The sequence below is a fragment of the Pleurodeles waltl genome, chromosome 6 (genome assembly GCF_031143425.1).
Source record: "Pleurodeles waltl isolate 20211129_DDA chromosome 6, aPleWal1.hap1.20221129, whole genome shotgun sequence".
In the NCBI taxonomy this organism is placed as follows: domain Eukaryota; kingdom Metazoa; phylum Chordata; class Amphibia; order Caudata; family Salamandridae; genus Pleurodeles; species Pleurodeles waltl.
The window spans coordinates 604491279-604510798 of record NC_090445.1 but is presented as its reverse complement, the minus strand read 5'-3'; the positions used below and the strand labels follow the sequence as shown (position 1 = coordinate 604510798).

Genomic DNA, 19520 nt, shown 5'->3' with positions numbered 1-19520 from the left:
GTGTGCTTGGAGGGTGTGTTTGTATGTATGTGTGTGCGGAGGGTGTGGGGGTGTGTAAGTATGCAGAAGGGGCTTGGGTGCGTGTAGGTATGCAGAGGAGGGTGGGGGTTGTAATTATGCAGAGTAGGGTGGGGGTTGTAAGTATGCAGAGGGTGGGGGTGTGTAAGTATGCGGAGGGGGAGTGGGGCCCTGTAAGTATGTGGGGGTGGATGTATGCGGACAGGTGGGGATGCGTATCTGTTTGTGTGCGTGGGGATGTTTGTGTGGGTGGGTGCGGTCGGGTAGGGGTGTGTGTCAGGAAGTGCGTGGGTGAGTGGGGGTGCATGTCTGCAGGTGTGTGAACGTGTGGGGGTGCGTGTGCTGTGTCATTAATGGGGATTCCTGTTGCCAGGAGCGTTTCTGCCAGGGTTTTCATGGCGGTACGACTGCTGCAAAAAGCCTGGCGGTTTGCCAAGTCGTAATGCCAGCGGTGGTCTCACGGCTGCCACCGGGCAGGAGGTGCTCAACACCGGGCCCGGCAGTCCGACTGCTCTGGCGGTACTGGCGGCACCATGGCGGTTTGGCTTGGGCCAAATCGGCGATGTCATAATACGCCAGTCTTTACCACTGGGCTCGCATCAGTAAGACTGCCACCACGAGTGTGGCAGTCTCCAGACCGCCACACTCGTAATGAGGGCCTTAATCCCATACCGTCTATCCACAACATATTTTTTAACAAATCATTTTGGGAATTGTTGTCTCCCACTTGTCATTTTAGGCACTTGCACCTTCTATTTTTGCACATGCTTTGCTGCTAAATTGTTTTTTAACTTGGTTACTGATAAACTGTTTTTTGAACTTTTATAGACTGAATTTTAATATTGGTGCGATTTTTAAATAATAGCTTCTGTTGAATAGTTGGGCGGATTTTACATCACAGTTACGGGGCTTTCATCTGACACTAAAATGAGAAGGAATCTTTTAAGGAAACGGGAAGCGTTGACTCGACTGCCATCAGAGGTCTAGTCTCATGCAAGGCAAATACAAATGTGAGGGTGCAGCGCTGCTGGCAAGCCTGTCTGTGCCTGATCAGGACTAGGGGCCAGGAATTCTGTCTGTCACTCAGCAGAACCACCAGTAAGATTATCCTATCCAAAGGAATCGCTTTTAGCTTTAGGCAGGTCCTCCAAGCATGACTTGCCCTCTGCATGGCTGGAGACCCAGATTTAATAGAGGGTTCTTTCTCCTATAAGAACTGCAGTTGGGGAGTTGGAATTTGGGAGGAACACTCCCCTAATTTGACAACTATGACTGATTTGGATACAGATTTAACATGGAGCTGCCTGTATTTTAAGGCTATATCCCTATCAAAACACTGCATTGAGGTATGGGATCTTATTAATGATTTAAACCCAGACCTGGTTTTTATCACTGAAACCTGGATCAGTGAGGGTACCTTATCTGATATCACAGTTTTGCTGCCAGTAGGCTATAAAATCCTGAAATACAATAGAATGGACCATCCAGGTGGATGCATGGCCATTATATTTAAGCATAGCTTTACATGTGCTATTGAATTCATGTCCACTTCTGTGGAAGGTGAATTACTAGTTTTTGTTTTTCAACTTTCACACAATGGGAGAAGAGTGCTTGGAGGTACAGTTCTGTATAGACAACCGGGTTACAATTCTCAGATACTCACTAACCTACTCCCTTGGCTCTCAACTCTAATACTGAACAATGATGAGTACTGAGTTATTGGTGGTTTTAATCTACATTATGAGAACCTTGACAACCCTATTCACAGTCGGTTAGAGATTGATAGGCTATTTGTGAGAATTTATGTAATTTGTTTGCTGAGAAAATTGATAGCATTTATACCTTCTCTAAGCAACAATACAATCTAGATGAGATCTCTTGGGGTCAGTTTAATGCCCTTCCAGCAGGCTCTGCAGAGCTAGGTAGTTTTGCTTAGTACACTGCTGATCAAGTAGAAAAAGTAATGTTGGAAGTCATGTCTGGCTCTCCCTCAGACCCCTTCACCCATTTTGTCTTTGCACGCTTAGCTCCTATTTTAAATCTGTTTTTAGCACAAGGTGCTAACCTCTCTCTATCCACTGCTAAATACCCCAGTGCCTGAAAACAAGCTTTAATTCTTCCACCAATAAAGAAATCTGGCATTGACATAACTATCCTATTGAACTATCAGCCAATCTCCCTGCTCCCCTACATGTAAAAGGTTATAGAAAAGCTTGTTAATACCCAACTTACTACCTTTCTAGAACACAATAAACTGATAGATCCATCTTAAACTGGATTTAGGGATAGTAACAGCACCAAAGTTACTCTTCTGGCCATTGTGGACAGTATTAGGTCAGAGGTAGACTGGGACAAGTCTGTGGTCTTGATTCTATTTGACCTGTATACGCTCTTGATATGGTCTCCCACTATCTGATGATAAAGAGCCTATTTGAGATAGGGATCCATTCCAAAGGCTTAAAATGGCTTGGTTCTTTTTTGAAAGATAGGACTCAATCCATGCATTTTGACACCTTCAGGTCCCCCCCGTACTTCCATATGTGAAGTTCCTCAGGGCTCCTTGTTGAGCCCCACACTTTTTAATGTTTATGTGTCATCCATTATCAAAAGCTGCTAGGAAATGGGGTTTTGAAATTTGTTCCTATGTGGATGACGCTCACCTAGTAATTTTGATAGGAGACAACCATCAGGAAGTCAGGGGGAACCTATCCAATTGTCTCACAAAGGTCTCCAGGTGGAAGAGGGCACATTGCCTGAAACTGAATGCTGAAAAAACGGAGATATTGCTGTTTGACAAGACCCACCAGATCTGGAATTCCTCATGGTGGCCAACAGTACTTGGTGTGGCTCCAAGCCTGAGAATGCAGCAAAAAATCTGGGCATCCTAATCAACAATTCTTTGTCGATGCAGGAGCAAGCTACTTCCACTTTGTGGTAAATGCATTGGAATACTTAAATTGCTGCAGAAACTCTTCCACTGGATTCCTATTGACCTGCACTGAACTGTAGTGTAGGCTTTAGTAACAAGCTGTTTAGGCTACAGGAATGTGCTGTATGCTGGCATGGCAGATTGTTTGTTCTCTACCCGGAAGTTCAGAATGCGGAAGCTAGACTTGTTTGTAATAAGGGCAAATTCAGGTTAACCTTAGCTTGTCTGATAACACTACTTTGGTTGCCTATGCACAAGTGCACAAAGTTCAAAATTCCCTGCTATGCACACATGGCATTATACAAAGGTGGTTCAGTGATTCTTCGCTTCAAGCTTGAATTTTATAGACTGCTTCATAATCTAAGATCTCAGAACTTAACTTTAGCCAAGACATCACGGTTTAAAAAAGCAAGGGCAGGTGGCCGCCCTATTTCACATCTAGCAGCAGTGCAATGGAACTTAATGCCACTGTATTTGCGGCATTTGGAGGACCAGGCTACATTCAGGAGAAAACTAAAAACATGTCTCTTCCCTGACTAGCCACTTCTCTCATCCCAGTGTGACCAGTTGTATTGTTATCTTACGTTTATTTGGGAAGCAAGCATTCTCAGCGCGGTAATCCCCTTGGGGATGATTGATGTACTCTACTAAAACCATATTTAAAATACATTTTAAATACACTTGAACACCCCACATTAAAATGACCTTTGCCTTGAAGGATTTTATCTTCCCAAAGATAGATTTGCGGCTGCTGAAGATCAAATCATCCTCCGCATCTTCGCCCTCCATAATGGCACAGCTGTCGGCTGCCGGCAGGTCACCATCATTGCTGGTAGCGTTAATCATCAGTTTGGAGTATTTGTATTCAAGCCTATTGGGGGAATCACAACCAATGAACGATGTATCATAAGAAGTCTAAGTATAGTTAAAATACATGCACAGAAATATTACAGGCTGACAGAATGTCCCAACTTTAAAATTAAGGATGCAAAAAAGCAGAAGTATGTCAGACTCCCAAGTAGAAAATTATCATCCTACCAAAATATCAAAGCCAAAATATTGACTACCAGAGTATCGTGAATATAAGTAAGTATTGGCAAGATAAGATTTATTATAAGATTGCATGCTTACCTTCACAATAATATTGTGGTGGTCAACATTGTGGCTATGAGAAATATGGCATAACAATATTAAGAATTCTGTAGTCCAGTAAAATACACCAAAAGGTACTGACACTAATCACAGATGATGCATCTGTCTGCATATCAAGCAAACCTCTCCAATACTGGGGAGAAGGGAATGACTTGATCCACGTCTTAAGATGTGAGGAGATAAAAAGATCACCTAATGTCAATAAATTCCAACAAATATGTTAGGTATGGTGCCACTTATAGGATTTGCCTCATTCATTCATTGCTGAAAATAAATCAAGGTAGCATTTCCTTTCCCTACATCACACACACTAGAGGGATTTTCCTTTTACCTACATAGACCTAGATTTCATTAGCCTTGAGGTTAAATCAAAGTGAAATATGCACACCTAATGGACACAAAGTGAGTGCTTCCACTGCACACTCCTGATAGACCTACCTTAATTCACTATTTCAGTTTTTGTTTCCTGCCTCGAGACCACTGCATGTCTATATTAACTAAGCCTAATTACCACATAAAGTATAGTTGTATGTTTCATATGTTTTCCTTCCATACTAACAAAAATTGTGATTGCTACACCATACAGGGATCTGATATTTTTCGGGACTGAAGTTTAGAAAAATATTTTTGCAACAAACTCTTGTATTTCACAGGATCAAGATTCTTTGTGTACTGAGAAACATGCAACAAGAAAAGGTATCTTAAAGACAGGCCCAACATTTTTTAGTATCCTAGTGCTGCTGACTGCTGGGGTTGCTGCCTACCAAGGCTGCCGTGCCTTGATTCTACTGCGTCTACACTTATTGTAATTTTATCATACACTTACCTGTTCTGATTCATTCTTGCTTTCTCACTTTCTTAATCTTTTCCTACATTTCCCTTTCTCACTTTAAGGAGAGAGAAGACTGTGGGAAAATAGGGAAAACATTGTTCCAAAAAGGCTCAGGTTAGGGAAGAGTAGGGAGCTGTGAGAAGGTGCCAGTCCAGCCTCCTACAGGAGCGCTTTAAGGAGGGTTGAATGCAGTTTAGAGAGCAACGTCTGTGCAGAAGACAGAACTGTCCTAACAAGTTTGAAAGCGGAGTGACTCAGAGAAAACACAAATAAAATAACAAACTAGGGTCCTAGAAAAGACAGATTTTCAGACTCCATCACAACCTTCTGAGCCACAAAGATCCTTTTACCATTTCATGTTCAAAGATGCATGGCCTATTAGCTCTATGGGGCCTATTCACAAACTGCATTTTGTAGTATGTTTATTACTACTAAAATTATACTGTTAAGGTATAACAAAATGCTATTCACTAATCTACATGTGGAGGTCTATGCCTCTGCCTCACCTATCTTTCATGTGCAGAGATTACCACCATGACTTGGAACGCATAGTATACCTTTTAGTAGTAAAAGTGGGAGGGTGAGGGAAGAGTTTCTGGAAAATGGTGAGTACTTCTTGCTAAAGGGGACAGTTTAGAAGAGTACGGAGCACTGTGAGAAGGGCTAGAGAGATGTTCAGGGAAGGAATTGTGTCTGTCCACACAAGAGTAATTGTTATTGATGAACTGCCCTTCAATAGTTACTGAAGCCAAGAAGGACCCAAAACAATAGTAAGTGTACTCCAGCTCACAGCTAGAGTAAGTCCAGAACCGCACATGCTAAACCACTGTTACTGCAACACTCTCCCATTGAAAATAAGAAAGACAGGAACTTAAAATAACACCCCTCAGAAACTAATGAGAAAATAATGAAGGAAAGACTTAAAATAACACCTCATTGAAACTAATGTTAAATTAAATTAACTTTATTTTACTTATTACAAATAGAAATTAATATAATTTAATTTGAAAGATTATATATACAAAAACACAATTATTAATGTATTGTGAAATATGTAAATAACCTTTCTACTTTTAAAAATTAATGTAACTTTAGTGTTTATATATATATATATATATATATATATATATTAAAACATAATTACATTGATTTAAATTGATTCTATGCATATCCTTTTAGAATTTGTACTACATAATAAAGAAATATAAATGTTATAAATTAGGTGGGAAACTTGCATTTATTTAAATCTTAACAAAAATATTGTTATGTAATTCAAAATTGTTATTGATACTGTAGTGTTTGTATGTCGTTTGTACCTTTAAAATGAACATTTTAAATTAATTTACATTAATATATTTTGAATTTTTTCTTTTAGTTTAATAAACTTTTTCCTATACTTTACCACAGGGGTATCTTTGCCCGGGTGCTAGGCACCACTGCCTTTGAGGGAAAAGTTACAAGTAGTAACTTTACACTCAAAAATGAGGACCACCCCGGAATTCAAGGGGTGGGACATGTAAGTAAGTATTTTAGGATAACTTTAAATTCGTAAATGGCGACTAGCCAAAAGTAGTTTATTACTCTAAAGTGTAAGAGTAAATTTATTTTTAGTAAATCTACATATGGAAACTTACCTTTGTGAACAGGGCGCTGTGTTGAAAGCTCTGTATAGTTAACACTGTGATAGGCACAGAAAGAGAACAGCAAGTTGATGAGTGCCCTCAGCTTTTAGGTCTGTCCTGTGAGGTTCAGTATTCTCTATAAAGAAGCTGCGGCTGATTTCAGTAAAAGTACTGGACCTGCACATCTATACTATTTCCTTTACATAAAGTCTGTCATGTCTAACACAAGCATTAGTTGTGGGACCTACTTTTGGTTTTTCTTCCAGAAGTAGCAGGTCATCACCACGAGCAGGAGGGCTGTGCAGGTGCCCACAGTGATTCCCACCTTCAACCAGAAATCCATGGATTTGCAGATAGTCATTCCCGGTTCAGGTAGGGCCATTCCCCCATGGCACATTCGCGGCTCCCGCCAGACAAACGCTGTTTTCTGTAGGATAGAGGTGAAAGTGTAGTGTGAAGCTACAAGGAATATTACAATGACCATCGGCTGAGCAGTAAAGTTTTTTAAAATGAAGTATTCTTTTATGTTTTTTAATGAAAGGAATAAACTGAATGAGCTCAAAAGAAATGGTTAACTGTATATAGCAAACCACTCAGGTACTGCTTAAATACAGCAATATCAAGAAAACGTTTGTGCTTGTGCACCCATATATTTTCACTTAACTCTACATCTGCTAGTTTTCATTCAGTGAGATGCACACATCCCTTTTACCTTCCTCCTTTGGCCCCCGGACATGTACACAACAGTGTATGTAACAGCTTTTTTATAAAAACCTCACCCCAATCAAGTACTATGCCCACCTTACCCTGGGTAACATGCGCTGTGTTCTTGTCGATGTTGGGTTTCCATGTGACATACAGTAGCTGTGATTTGCAGCACCCACACTAGCCTACGATTAGAAGATTCACATGGCTGAGAAGTGTACCTCAGGCTTGGATTTGCTTCAGTGGCCCCACAAATCCAATACTAATAACACGCACAAAGCTTCCCCAATTGACATGAATCCTGACTAGCTCTTCATCTCTACTGCACCCTTATTCTTGCCCATATATGTCCACTAATGTATATCTGTTGATTCATAGTATGCACCCCCCCCCCCAACTGTGTACTGAAACACAGAATATCCACACAGCTTCACTAGGCTCAGATGTCAGCACCGACTACACTTCCAGCACACAACCATACACAGAGGTCTACCACTGTACATTCATCATCACCAGCCTTAGCTTGCTATGCCAGTATAGGGATTAAGGTATATATTTGATAATTGCCTCAGCCGCTACTGTCAGGAATCACACCTATCCCAGTTTGGTAATCCCATACACACACTTCTCAGCGCCTCCCCTGCTACCATCGGCTAACTTTGTATTCCAAAGCTTCCACCCAGCTCAGTTCTATAGACCCCAGTAGTGACTAAAAGCACTTCATGCTGGTGCAGTGTGGGTAAGCTGAAAGTTCCTGCCCTGTTAAACAGAAAATCTTATGACAATGACTACCCACATAATTATATCCGGAAAAGACTCAAGAGATTAGTTTGCAGAGGATGGTCTAATGTGAGTTTGCATTAGCCCGTAGTGCTTTTGAATAGTGCATACCTGGATTCCATGTGAGCAGGCACTCACTATAGTGTGATAATCACGAACTGAGCAGAGAGGGCAAGCTTCAGCTGTCTCCCACAGGAAGTGGAAGGTGCAGCCATCGCAGGTTCCGTCCATGCATTTACTGTGGAAAGAGAGAGTAACACAGCATCTCATTAGGACTCTATTGAAAATAATTGTCCTTCTAAGTTTCTGGCCATCATCAAAGTCTCTTTGCAAAGTTCTGCAGCACATGGACCCAGCAAGACTCGAGGACTGTCTGCCAAATATTGATGTAGGAGACAAAAGTCCAACAGGAAAGAATAAAAAAACTGAAATTAAATAGAAGCGATGGCGGTCTTGCCTCCACCTCACTGAGTAAAACCCACTACAGGCGTTTCATTTGGGAGGGCACCACTTCACTCAGAGGGCATAAATACGTGTACCCCAGCAATGCATGACCAATCATATCTGTAACACTAGTGGCTGATATTGGAACACTGATTCTGAACTCTACTACATTAAGTCAAAGGTCAAGTCTCTGATTTGTGTTCCTGGTCCACAGGGTCTTGCTGTAGTACCTGGCATTAGCTCACAAAGAACTAATTTCTGGTATTGGGGCATGTGTCTGGCACAAGGAATTGAGCCACTCTTCTGACCTTGTGTTGTTTTTGCAGTGCCGACTCTAAATACCCATTATTAGGTCACACGTTCTGATTCTGGTGCCTGTATCAGACTACTGGCTTATATATCAGCACCGATTTTTGTCAATAGGTTTGAAATCTAGTACCTGCTATTGGGAAATTATGGCTCTAGAACCTGGTCTTGGTCCACACTTTTCAACATTACTACCTGATATTGGGGCCATGTACTAACCTCGTATTGAGTGACTGATTCTGTCAGGAGTACCTGGTATTGTGCTGCATGTTATGATTCTAGCACCTGGGATTTGGCAGCAGGCTCAAACCACAGGGCCGTGTGCTCAGCCACTGGTCTTAGAACCAGGCCATGGGGTTTGACTCTGCTACCTGGTAGTGGACCTCTGGTTCTGATTCTGTTGCCTGGTATTGAGTTGCAGGTTATGGCTCTGATACCTGGTATTAGGACACATGTTCCGAATCTGAAACCTTGGATTTGTCCACAGGGTTGGGCCTTGTACCAAGCATTGAACTCCAGTTTTGACCCGGATACCCAATATTTAACTATGGGTTTTAATTTAATAGTCTCTATGGACATACTGTGTCACTGGGTTTGACTACAACACCGGCTATTTATCTACAAGGTCTAAGTCAACTGTTCTGCCCCTCACACCTGGTAAGGTGTTATCAATTACAACACCTAGAACGTCACAGCATATTTTGAGCCTGCGTCTAGTACTCATCCAGAGGTTTTACCTTCTATGTACGGTATTGTGTCACACAGGTCCAAATGTGGACCTGATTTTAAGCCACAAGTTCTAGCTCTGATTCCTGATACTGAATTTTTGTTTCTGAATCAGGTGCTCAGTAGAATAATGATGGTATTTTGTACAGTGGTGGTTTCTTCATCACATTTTGCTTACCTTGGCATAGACAGCTTTCCTGTTCCAACCTTCGCTGTGTCACATCGCAGATGGATTGCAGTGGCTCTTCCAAAAGGACAGGCTTGTGTTACATCATTTGACCTTCGGGTGAAGACAACATAGAATGCGAATCACACAAACTGAGAAGAAACTGATATACAACATTTTTACAACTGTGTACACAGTGAGTCTACATAAACAACAACGCACCCAGGGTATAGTTCCAAAGGGAAACAAACATGGCCTCAATGATGACATCCCATGGATGTCATTACAACAAAAACATTCTTACATCTGATATTTTCCAGTTATCATAAGGAAGTATGGGGGTCATTCAACAGGCTGGCGGTGCTTCCTGGGCCATTCTGACCGCAGCGGTAAAGCCGCGGTCAGAAAAGGGGAACCAGCGTTTTCCCGCCGGTTTTCCCCTGGCCCTGGCCCCTGGCCCAGGGAATCCTCCAGCGCCGCCATGGGGATTCCGACCCATGGATGGTGGGAACGGGTGTCGAGTGGCCCCTGGGGGCCCCTGCACTGCCCATGCCAAAGGCATGGGCAGTGCAGGGGCCCCCTAACAGGGCCCCATAATGATTTTCAGTGTCTGCTTTGCAGACACTGAAAATCGCGACGGGTGCCACTGCACCCGTCCCCATTCGGAGCCGGCTTCATCGTTGCTGGGTCTTTCCCGCTGGGCCGGCGGGCGGCCTTTTGGCGGTCGCCCGCCGGCCCAGCGGGAAAGCCAGAATGGCCGCCGCGGTCTTTTGACCGCGGTGCGGTCATTCAGCAGTTCCCGCCAGGCGGGCGGCGGGACCGCCTATATGTTCTTGACCTTGGTGGAATAATATTACTATCATCATTTACTCTCCGTTGGAGAAACGTGACAGATTATCCTGTGGTGTCTCACTCATCCTTATGAACAGGTGCACATTATGTAATTCCCCTATTACTTCACTAACAACATAATCATAATTATTTGGGTTTTCTTTGTCGTGGTCGAGTTTTGGTTCCCAGCCTGTTCCCAAACGGATGCTCTTCATTCACTATGCTTTTGATACCTTATCCACAAATCATCCTTGACACGTCATATTTACATCCCTTAAATTAAGACAAAGAGATACGTTTTTAGAAGTATAAATGAATACGGCCCTACATTTCCCAGAACTCAGTGGCTTCCAGGTACATCATGACATGGAACACATACACGCCTACATCTTCCAGAATTCTGTGACCTGGTACAGCAGCACAAATGACTGACCCTTGGCAAACGTACACCCAGTTCCCAGTACAACACTGTCCTTGGAAGCACGAATGCTTATGTGCTTAAATCTTCCATAGCTCATTGCTTTCAGTTTGTAGTGGCACTCGTACTTGGAGCATATAAAAACCCTTTTCAAAATGTTACCACTGACTCCAGCAGTCAGGCGGGAAGCGACAATTGGGGCAGAGTCAGGTAAATACTTGTGACCATGTATGCAAAATATTATTTTAAAAAATACCATTATGACTTTGGGGATATGTGTCTTGTTGCATAAGAAGTCACATCACTTGTCGGGGTGTATTCCTGTTACACAACTCCAAATACACCTACTGCTTTTTAAAGATCTGTCCCCTTGGAGCTGTGATTGACACATTTAAGTTTTGGGATCTGGTACTTCTTAATGCATATATAATGACTGGCTCCACAGGTTCCCTCCAGCACATTTTGCTGTCCTTTTTGCAAGCTGCATCCACATGATTAATATTACATTAATATATTTTTTCAATGCTTTACAAATCTGATGTCGTGCCATACCATAGCTTTATCTACTCCCTGTCTCTGATAACATGAACTCACCAGACTTTCCCTATGAGTGCAGTAGTGGTTGGTTTGTCCTTCTGTTCTAGCTAAGATCCTTTGTTAAAATTGTAGGACTTAACCTTGCTTGATGTTCAGGTCCAGACAGTTACTGATGCTAAATCTTTATGTTGATTAGCCTTACATGTATGAAGGTACTATTTTTTCAGTGGTGATCCTTGTCGTTCTGACAAGGATGAGAGGGGCAATGATAACGGGGTAAGACTGAAGACTACATATTTTGTGGAGCCGATAATTGAATACTATTTTAAGGTTATCTGTGCATGTTGCATGCTCATTTCACTTTAGACGCATGCATATTATGCACAGACACTTGATATGGTTTGATGTGTGAAATACCAACCGTAAACATACAAGTTGTTCTATCTATTGACTTTACCTATATTTTCTTTCCTCCAGATCCAATTCAAAAGGAAAGTGTTCCTCCAATGAGATTAGAGGCTTTGTATCAGCACTTTCAACACCTTGATCTTTATCACTTATCACAATCGAAGCAGTCCGGTTTCAAAGAAAGCCAGTCACTCCTGTCAAGGACGCATAAAGGGGTTGAAACATGCCGACTGTTGGACCATGCACTTTTTGCAGGGTCATCCCGAAACTTTTTGCCTCCTTCCTCCTATTTTTCCTGACCTGTTTTTGTTGGCTTTTGAACTCTGAGCACTTTACCACTGCTAATCAGTGCTAAAGTGCATATGCTCTCGGTGTAAATTCTACTGTTAATTGGTTTATCCGTGATTGGCATATTTGATTTACTAGTAAGTCCCTAGTAAAGTGCACTAGAGGTGCCCAGGGCCTGTAAATCAAATGCTACTAGTGGTCCTGCAGCACTGGTTGTGCCACCCACATAAGTAGCCCTGTAATCATGTCTCAGACCTGCCACTGCAGTGTGGGCAGTTTTAAACTGTAAATTAGACTTGACAAGTGTCCCCACTTGCCAGGCCTAACCCTTCCCCTTTCCTACCTATAAGATACCCCTAAGGTAGGCCCTAGGTAGCCCCATGGGCAGGGTGCAGTGTGTGGTTAAGGTAGGACATATACTAATATGTTTTATATGTCCTGACAGTGAAATACTGCCAAGTTCGTTTTTTCACTGTTGCCAGGCCTATCTGTCTCATAGGTTAACCTGGGGACTGCCTTTAAACATGCTTAAAGCGTAGCTTCCCTTGGGAGCAGATAGACATGTGGAGATTGGGACCTCTGAACTCACAATTGAAAAAAAAAATCTTTTAGTAAAGTTGGTTTTAAGATTGTGTGTTTGAAAATTCCACTTTTAGAAAGTGGGCATTTTCTTGCTTGAACCATGTTTGTGACTCTGCCTGTTTGTGGATTCTGTGTGTGGGTTAATTTGACAGTTTGCCTGTTTGCACACCTCTCCAGACAGTGACACAAACGCGGCTGGGTTATAGCCTGCATATTCTGATGAGCCATCTGTGCTAGGAGGGAGGAGAGGAGTGGTCACTCGCACCAGAAAGGGCTGTGCCTGCACTCACACAATGCAGACTCCAACCCCCTGGTGTGTATCTGAGGCCTTGCCTTGGCAAGGCAGGATTTCACAGACAAATGAGACTTTCCTTTGAAGTAAGCCTACTTCAAAGGCCAAAATGGGTATAAGAAGAAGCCCCCAAACCACAGACTTCTTGGGGTAGACATTGTACCTTACAGACACTTCTGGACAAGAAACCTGCTGGTGAAGAATTCCTGAACCAGACCTGCCAAGAGGAACTGCTTGGCTGCCCAAAGGACTCACTGGGACTGCTTTTCTGACAAGGACTGCTGCCTTGCTGTTGCCCTGCTGCCTTGCTGCTCCCCGGCTGTGCTGAGAAATGCTCTCCAAGGGATTGGATAGATCTTGCCTCCTGTTCCCTGAAGTCTCAGGACCAAAAAGGCTTCATCTCTTCAAGAAGGACTCCTTGTGTGGCAAGATTCGACGCACAGCCTGCCAGAAACGGCGCACAGCCTGCCCCGTGGTGAAAATTTCACCACAAACCGAACCGGAACAACACTGCCTGACTTCGCAATGAGAAGATCGATGCAGCTGCAGAGTAGCGACCAGAAATCCAATGCACGGCCCTCTGGATCGACGCACATCAGACCCAGAACGACGCAGACGGACTTCCAGAGAGGAATTGACACAGCGCCAGCCGTGCGGGAGAAAATTTGACGCCACACCCACCTGATCGATGCAGCTCCTGTGACTTCCTCCTGCCAGCACAGGAAATCCACACACTGTCCCCGGGGCGTCTGAAAACCCTGCAACCGAAGAGGATGCACAACCGAGTGTTGGAAATCGATGCACAGCCGGCCCTGTGTAAAAACTGAACGAAGCATCGCCGTGTGCAGCCCAAGAAATCAACGCACACCCATTTGTTTCCACGCTTCTCCTCCTCTGTGGTCCTTTGCGGAGATTTTTTTGCGCAAACCAGGTACTTTGTGCTTGAAAGAGACTTTGTTTGCTTTCAAAAGACTTAAGACACTTTATATCACTTTTCAGTGATATCTCAAGGTATACTTATTGCATTTTAATCGTTTTGACCTATTTATTCAGATAAATATATATATTTTTTAGACATTGTGTGGTGCATTTTTGTGGTGCTATATTGTGTTATTGTACGGTTTATTGCACAAATACTTTACACATTGCCTTCTAAGTTAAGTCTGACTGCTCAGTGCCAAGATACCAGAGGGTGGGCACAGAATAATTTGGATTGTGTGTGACTTACCTCACTAGAGTGAGGGTCCTTGCTTGGACAGGGGGTAACCTGACTGCCAACCAAAGACCCCATTTCTAACATCGACCTAGTAGAAGGGCAGTTTATTTTAATCTTACACACTGGTAACATGAATAAAAGTTATTTGTCCATCAATAGGTAGTTTTGTATTACTCCTTTTCTCTCTGCACTAACCATTCAAGTAATTCCAGGTCCCAACAACCACATTGTGGCTGAGTTTCCATTTGAAGACCTTCCCTGCTCCCCAGTGTGTAGCCCACATTGGTATAACTCCATTACCAATGTGAGGGGCCATATTAGGAAGCATGCCACCCTGGGTGGATGAGAGTTTTTGTCCTTCTAGAAATGGGATCATAGAACATAGGCCCTAAGGCTTGAAATTTCCACATTTCGTTCCCTTTGAAACTATGCCCAGTGTACTCAGTTGTTTATGGAGTTAATTGAAAGGGTTGGTGTGCCCTGGCTTCTCCTGAATCCCGCCAAACCCTTATTGATATATAAAACACTGTGAATCCTTGTTGGACCTGGCCATTTTTGCAGGATTATCCCCAAACATTTTGTCTTCTTTCTCCTTTTTTCTGACTTGTGTTGGTTGGCTTTAGGTATCTGGGCACTTTACCACTGCTGGTAGTGCTAAAGTGCAAGTGCTCTCTGTCTAAAATGTATTGGTGGTTGGTTTCTCCAAGATTGGCATATTTGATATGCTAGTAAGTCCCTAGTATAGTGCACCAGGTGTGCCCGGGCCTGTAAATCAAACGCTACTAGTGGGCCTGCAGCACTGATTGTGCCACCCATATGAGTAGCCCTGAAAACATGTTTCAGGCCTGCCATGCAGTGTCTTTGTGTGCAGTGTTAAAGTGACATTTCAACCTCACAAGTGCATCCACTTGCCAGGACCAAACATTCCCTTTTATTACCTGTCAGTGAGCCCTAAGGTAGGCCCAAGGTAGCCCCATGGGTAGTGTATTTAAAAGCTAGGACATGTAGTAGTGTGTTGCCCTGATAGTGAAATACAGCTAATTTCGGTTTCACTATTGCAAGACCTATCTCTTCCATAGGGTAACATGGGGATTACCTTGAAATATCTTTTAAGTGTAGTGTTCCATAGGGAGCAGATAGAGATTTGGAGTTTGGGGTCTCTGAACTCACAATTTAAAAATACATCTTTTGGTGAAGTTGGTTTCAAATTGTGAGTTTGAAAATGCCACTTTTAGAGGGTGGGCATTTTCTTGCTTAGCCATTCTCTGCCTCTGCTTGTCTGATGAATGCAAGTCTGGGTCAGAGTGGGCTGTTTGTCTATTCACTTTAGACAGTCACCCAAAGGGAGCTGAGGTATGCCCTGCATATCCTGATGGCCCATCACCAGGCTGATTGGTCTTCTTGAGCTAGACTTGTGGGAGGAGCTGACACCTGCGCCTGAACATGGCTGTGCCTGTCCTCACACAAAGCAGTCTCCAGCCCCCTGGAGTGTGTCTGGGGCCAGGGCAGGGAAAGGCAGGGTCTCGTGCATTACAAAGACTTCTCTGACATTTGCCTACTTCAAAGACGGAAATGGGTATAAGTACAGGACTACTGACTCCACATAGTTAGAACACTTCTGGACTGAGTACATTCTACCAGGAAGAAGAGCTGGATGCTGTAGGAGGGATTGGAACTCTGCTTGTTGCTTTGTTGTGCGGGACTGCTGCTTGATGCTTCTGTCTTGGGAGTGAAAAGACTGGACTTTGCTTTCTACATCCTGCTTTCCAAGGTTCTTCAAGGGCTTGAACCGAGCTTTCCTCTTGTTAAGAAGACTCATGGATATCAATAGACTTCATCTGCCAGTGCCGTGGCTCTTCTGCTGAGAGTCCTGACTTGCCAAGTGGTGCCAACTCCAGTTCCTTGGCCCTTGGAAGTGTAAGCTGATTACCTGAAGAATAAAATCCACGCAACAACGCGCCCCGGCTGAAAAATCGACACAGCCCCTGTCCTCCAGTTGGAGAATCGACACAGCACCTGTCTCGTGGCTAAAGAATCGACATAGCATCTTTTTCAATACAGCTCCATTAACAGGGTGTGTCTGGATTTTCCACACATCATCCTTGGGTGTCAATTTTTCATTGACCCCGCACCGCAGTAAGGAACCATGGCCGCATGTCTGGAAATTGATGCATCACTTTTAGTGCAAGGAAAGAATCAACACATCACCCCCCCCCCGTCAGGAACCAATGCGTCAACTCTCCTGTGAGGAAAGAATCAGCACATCCCCTCCCCTGTGCAGAAAGGAACCAATGTATCGCTTGGCTTTTTCAGCATCTCACCTCCCTGTGGCCCGCATCGTCTTTGTTTTTGATGCATCCCAGGTACTTTGTGCTAAAAGATACAATCATTGATTCCTATGAATTAAGACTCATTTAGACTTTTAAAAAGTGATATATTTACTTGTGTATGTTGGATTTTTGTTGATCTTGGTTTTGTTTCACTCATATAAATATTGTCTATTTTTCTAAACTGGTGTGGAATCCTTTTGTAGTGTTTTCACTGTGTTGCTGTGTGTGTGTACAAATACTTTACACATTGCCTCTGATATAAGCTTATTGCCAAACTACCAAGGAGGTGAGCAGGGGTTATCTTAGCTGTGTTACTCTCTTACCCTGACTAGAGTGAGGACCCCTAATTGGATAGGTGCAAACCACTGCCAACTAGAGACCCCATTTCTAACAGTCCTACATGTACATGTAGATTTAGTGTAACATAGACAGTGTTCTGAATGTTAGATTAGATCAAACATAAAAATCTTAGAACCATCATGTTTCTGCCAGCAGGGCCCCGCCAGCTCAGCCGGCAGGAAGATTATACCGATTGCCCAACTGACTTTGCATCATCAATTTAAGTACCTTGTAGCATCCTCTATATTTAGGGCAGATGCTCTGATAATCTCGTTTTTCTATGTGCTGTTTGGGACTCCCAGGAAAAGTATGGCAGTCCCAAAAAGAAAAACATTACCCCACGCACTGGGAGGAAACTCTCAGAGTGCCTGGCCCATCAGTTGTTTTGATTTTTAACTACAAACTCTGCTTTGGGAGTTTGAGTTTGAAGAAAAAAAGGATCTGCTAACAGAATGATTAAACATGGCAGCCCTTCACTAATCACACAGTGATGTCAGAGGATCAACTGTGGCAAAAGGAAAACAGCCATCACAACGCGACCGTTACTACGCAGGTATTGTCACAACACAAAACCTTTACCTCATGCTTTTGCAACGAGTATGCCATTACAATGCATGCCTTTACAACTAATTTCATTGTAGAGGCATGAATGGTAAGGGCATATGTGTGGAAAAGATTTAGCTTGTAAAGGTAAGTATTTTGCAGGTAAATTGTAAGTAGTTTATATATATATATTTTTATGTATATATATATATATATTTCTATGGTTTAGGGTGGGTCAGGGTTTTTGGGTGTGATTGTTTTTTTTAAGGTTTAGAGTGGTTTGGGGTTTTTGGGTGCTAATGTTTTTTTTTTTTTTACAATGCATGTATTTACCACCAAAATTGAAGTATTTTACAGGAAAGTATAAACACTATATATATATATATATATATATATATATATATATATATATATATATATATAACCTAAAACACTCCTTCCAATATCAGGAGAACCAGGACACCTCCAATATGAAAATTCAGTTTATTTCAGCACAAAATGGATTTTGTGCTGAAATAAACTGAATTTTCATATTGGAGGTGTCCTGGTTCTCCTGATATTGGAAGGAGTGTTTTAGGTTATATTAGGGTCTCTCGGAACCCATCCAGGACCGCTGTGTGGAGCACCTGCATTCCGGGACTTGGTTACGAATATATATATATATATATATATATATATGCCTTTACCAATCCTGCCTTTACAATGAAATCTGTTGTAAAGGCATGCGTTGTAATGGTATATGCGCTGTAAAAGCATGTGTGGTAAAAGTTATGCATTGGCGGTACCTTTGCTGGATACCGGTTGTGTTGTAAGAGCATGAGTTACAATGGCATGCATTGTTCCATGATACAACCGACATCAACACTTTGGAAGGCACAGAGATCTCCCCCAGGCTGACAGAGAAATCTAAATATGGCCGGCTGCGGTCTGCCAAGACAATGGAGTATACGACTCAACTGCCCTGGTGTTACAGAGTACAGTCTGTCAAATTATCAATTACCTACCCATGTCTTTTAAGAAAGCTTTCAGCACCAAACAAATTCAGATGAAACAGATAGTTCTTTGCTACTACAAGGCAACTAAACCTGGTTTTACTGACACCATTTACAGATTTTAAGTTCTTGATTAAAACAAGCAAGTTTCTACATACGGATACTCAAATGTCCTGGACAACGCATCACATGGCCCATGGCATTAGACTCCATTGAAGAACCCAAATCCCTGGTATCTTGTCAAAGGCCCATGCCTCTGAAACCTTATGTATTAATAATTTTTAGCCAAGCGTGTTGTAGGAAAGTGCCTCTTTTCCGTTGTCAACTCCAGTTTTTTGCTGACTCGTTTTGCTGTTTTTTAACTCTGAACATTGAAGCAGTAAGGGACAGGCTCTAGTGTCTGACCTCGAGAACATGGTAAAATTGACTAACCCCAACTGGCATATGATGCAGGAAAAAAAACACTAATGGCATGGAAAGTTAAATGTCACCTGTGGACAGAAGAACTTATTGTGCCATCAAATAGAGTGACAAAGAAATGATGCCTTCAGGCCTACCTGTGTAGCATGCAGCTTTTAAACCAGCAGGTGAGCCTGGCAAATAACCCTTTTTGACAGGAAAGAAATTTACTTTTAAATATTAAATAGGTCACCCCTAAGTAGACAGTATAGCCCACTAGTTAAGGAGCACAGTACTTGAAAGTTGTACGTGCAAGAATTGAATGCTGGCATGTAACTACAGAGATTAGCCTCCAAAAGCAATTTTCACTGTCCCATGAAGAAAAACAAAAGTTCAGAATAAAAACATAAGCCTGCTAAGTGTGGATTGTGTATAAGCTAGAGGGAAAATTACACCACTATGTTTAATATTTATTAAAAATCCAATTGCTTGGGGAGGTCTGATTTTTGTAATAAATATTTAGGAAAAGTGGCCTTTAAAAGGTACACTTTATCTGCCTCGGCGTCCACTAGGCTAAATTGCATTAGCCCACTGGCAGATGACCCTGTTAGTGCTTCCCTTTAGTAAGGTGTGAAAACTGATCATAAAGCAGGAACTATAACTTA

General features: G+C 42.6%; 1 protein-coding gene and 1 long non-coding RNA gene across 2 annotated transcripts in view; one reads left to right on the top strand and one right to left on the bottom strand.

Moving 5' to 3' along the window:
* The window catches only part of ELAPOR1 (endosome-lysosome associated apoptosis and autophagy regulator 1), a 344279-nt gene that overhangs the window by 34584 nt on the left and 290175 nt on the right, over positions 1–19520 (bottom strand). Inside the window, exons 18-21 of the mRNA XM_069238875.1 lie at positions 9693–9794; positions 8150–8276; positions 6802–6980; positions 3653–3818 (exon numbers count right to left, since the gene is read on the bottom strand). Coding sequence (XP_069094976.1) covers positions 3653–3818; positions 6802–6980; positions 8150–8276; positions 9693–9794 — 574 coding nt within the window. The remainder of the gene's footprint in view (positions 1–3652; positions 3819–6801; positions 6981–8149; positions 8277–9692; positions 9795–19520) is intronic.
* The window catches only part of LOC138300041 (uncharacterized), a 195289-nt gene that overhangs the window by 79405 nt on the left and 96364 nt on the right, over positions 1–19520 (top strand). The window lies entirely within an intron of this gene.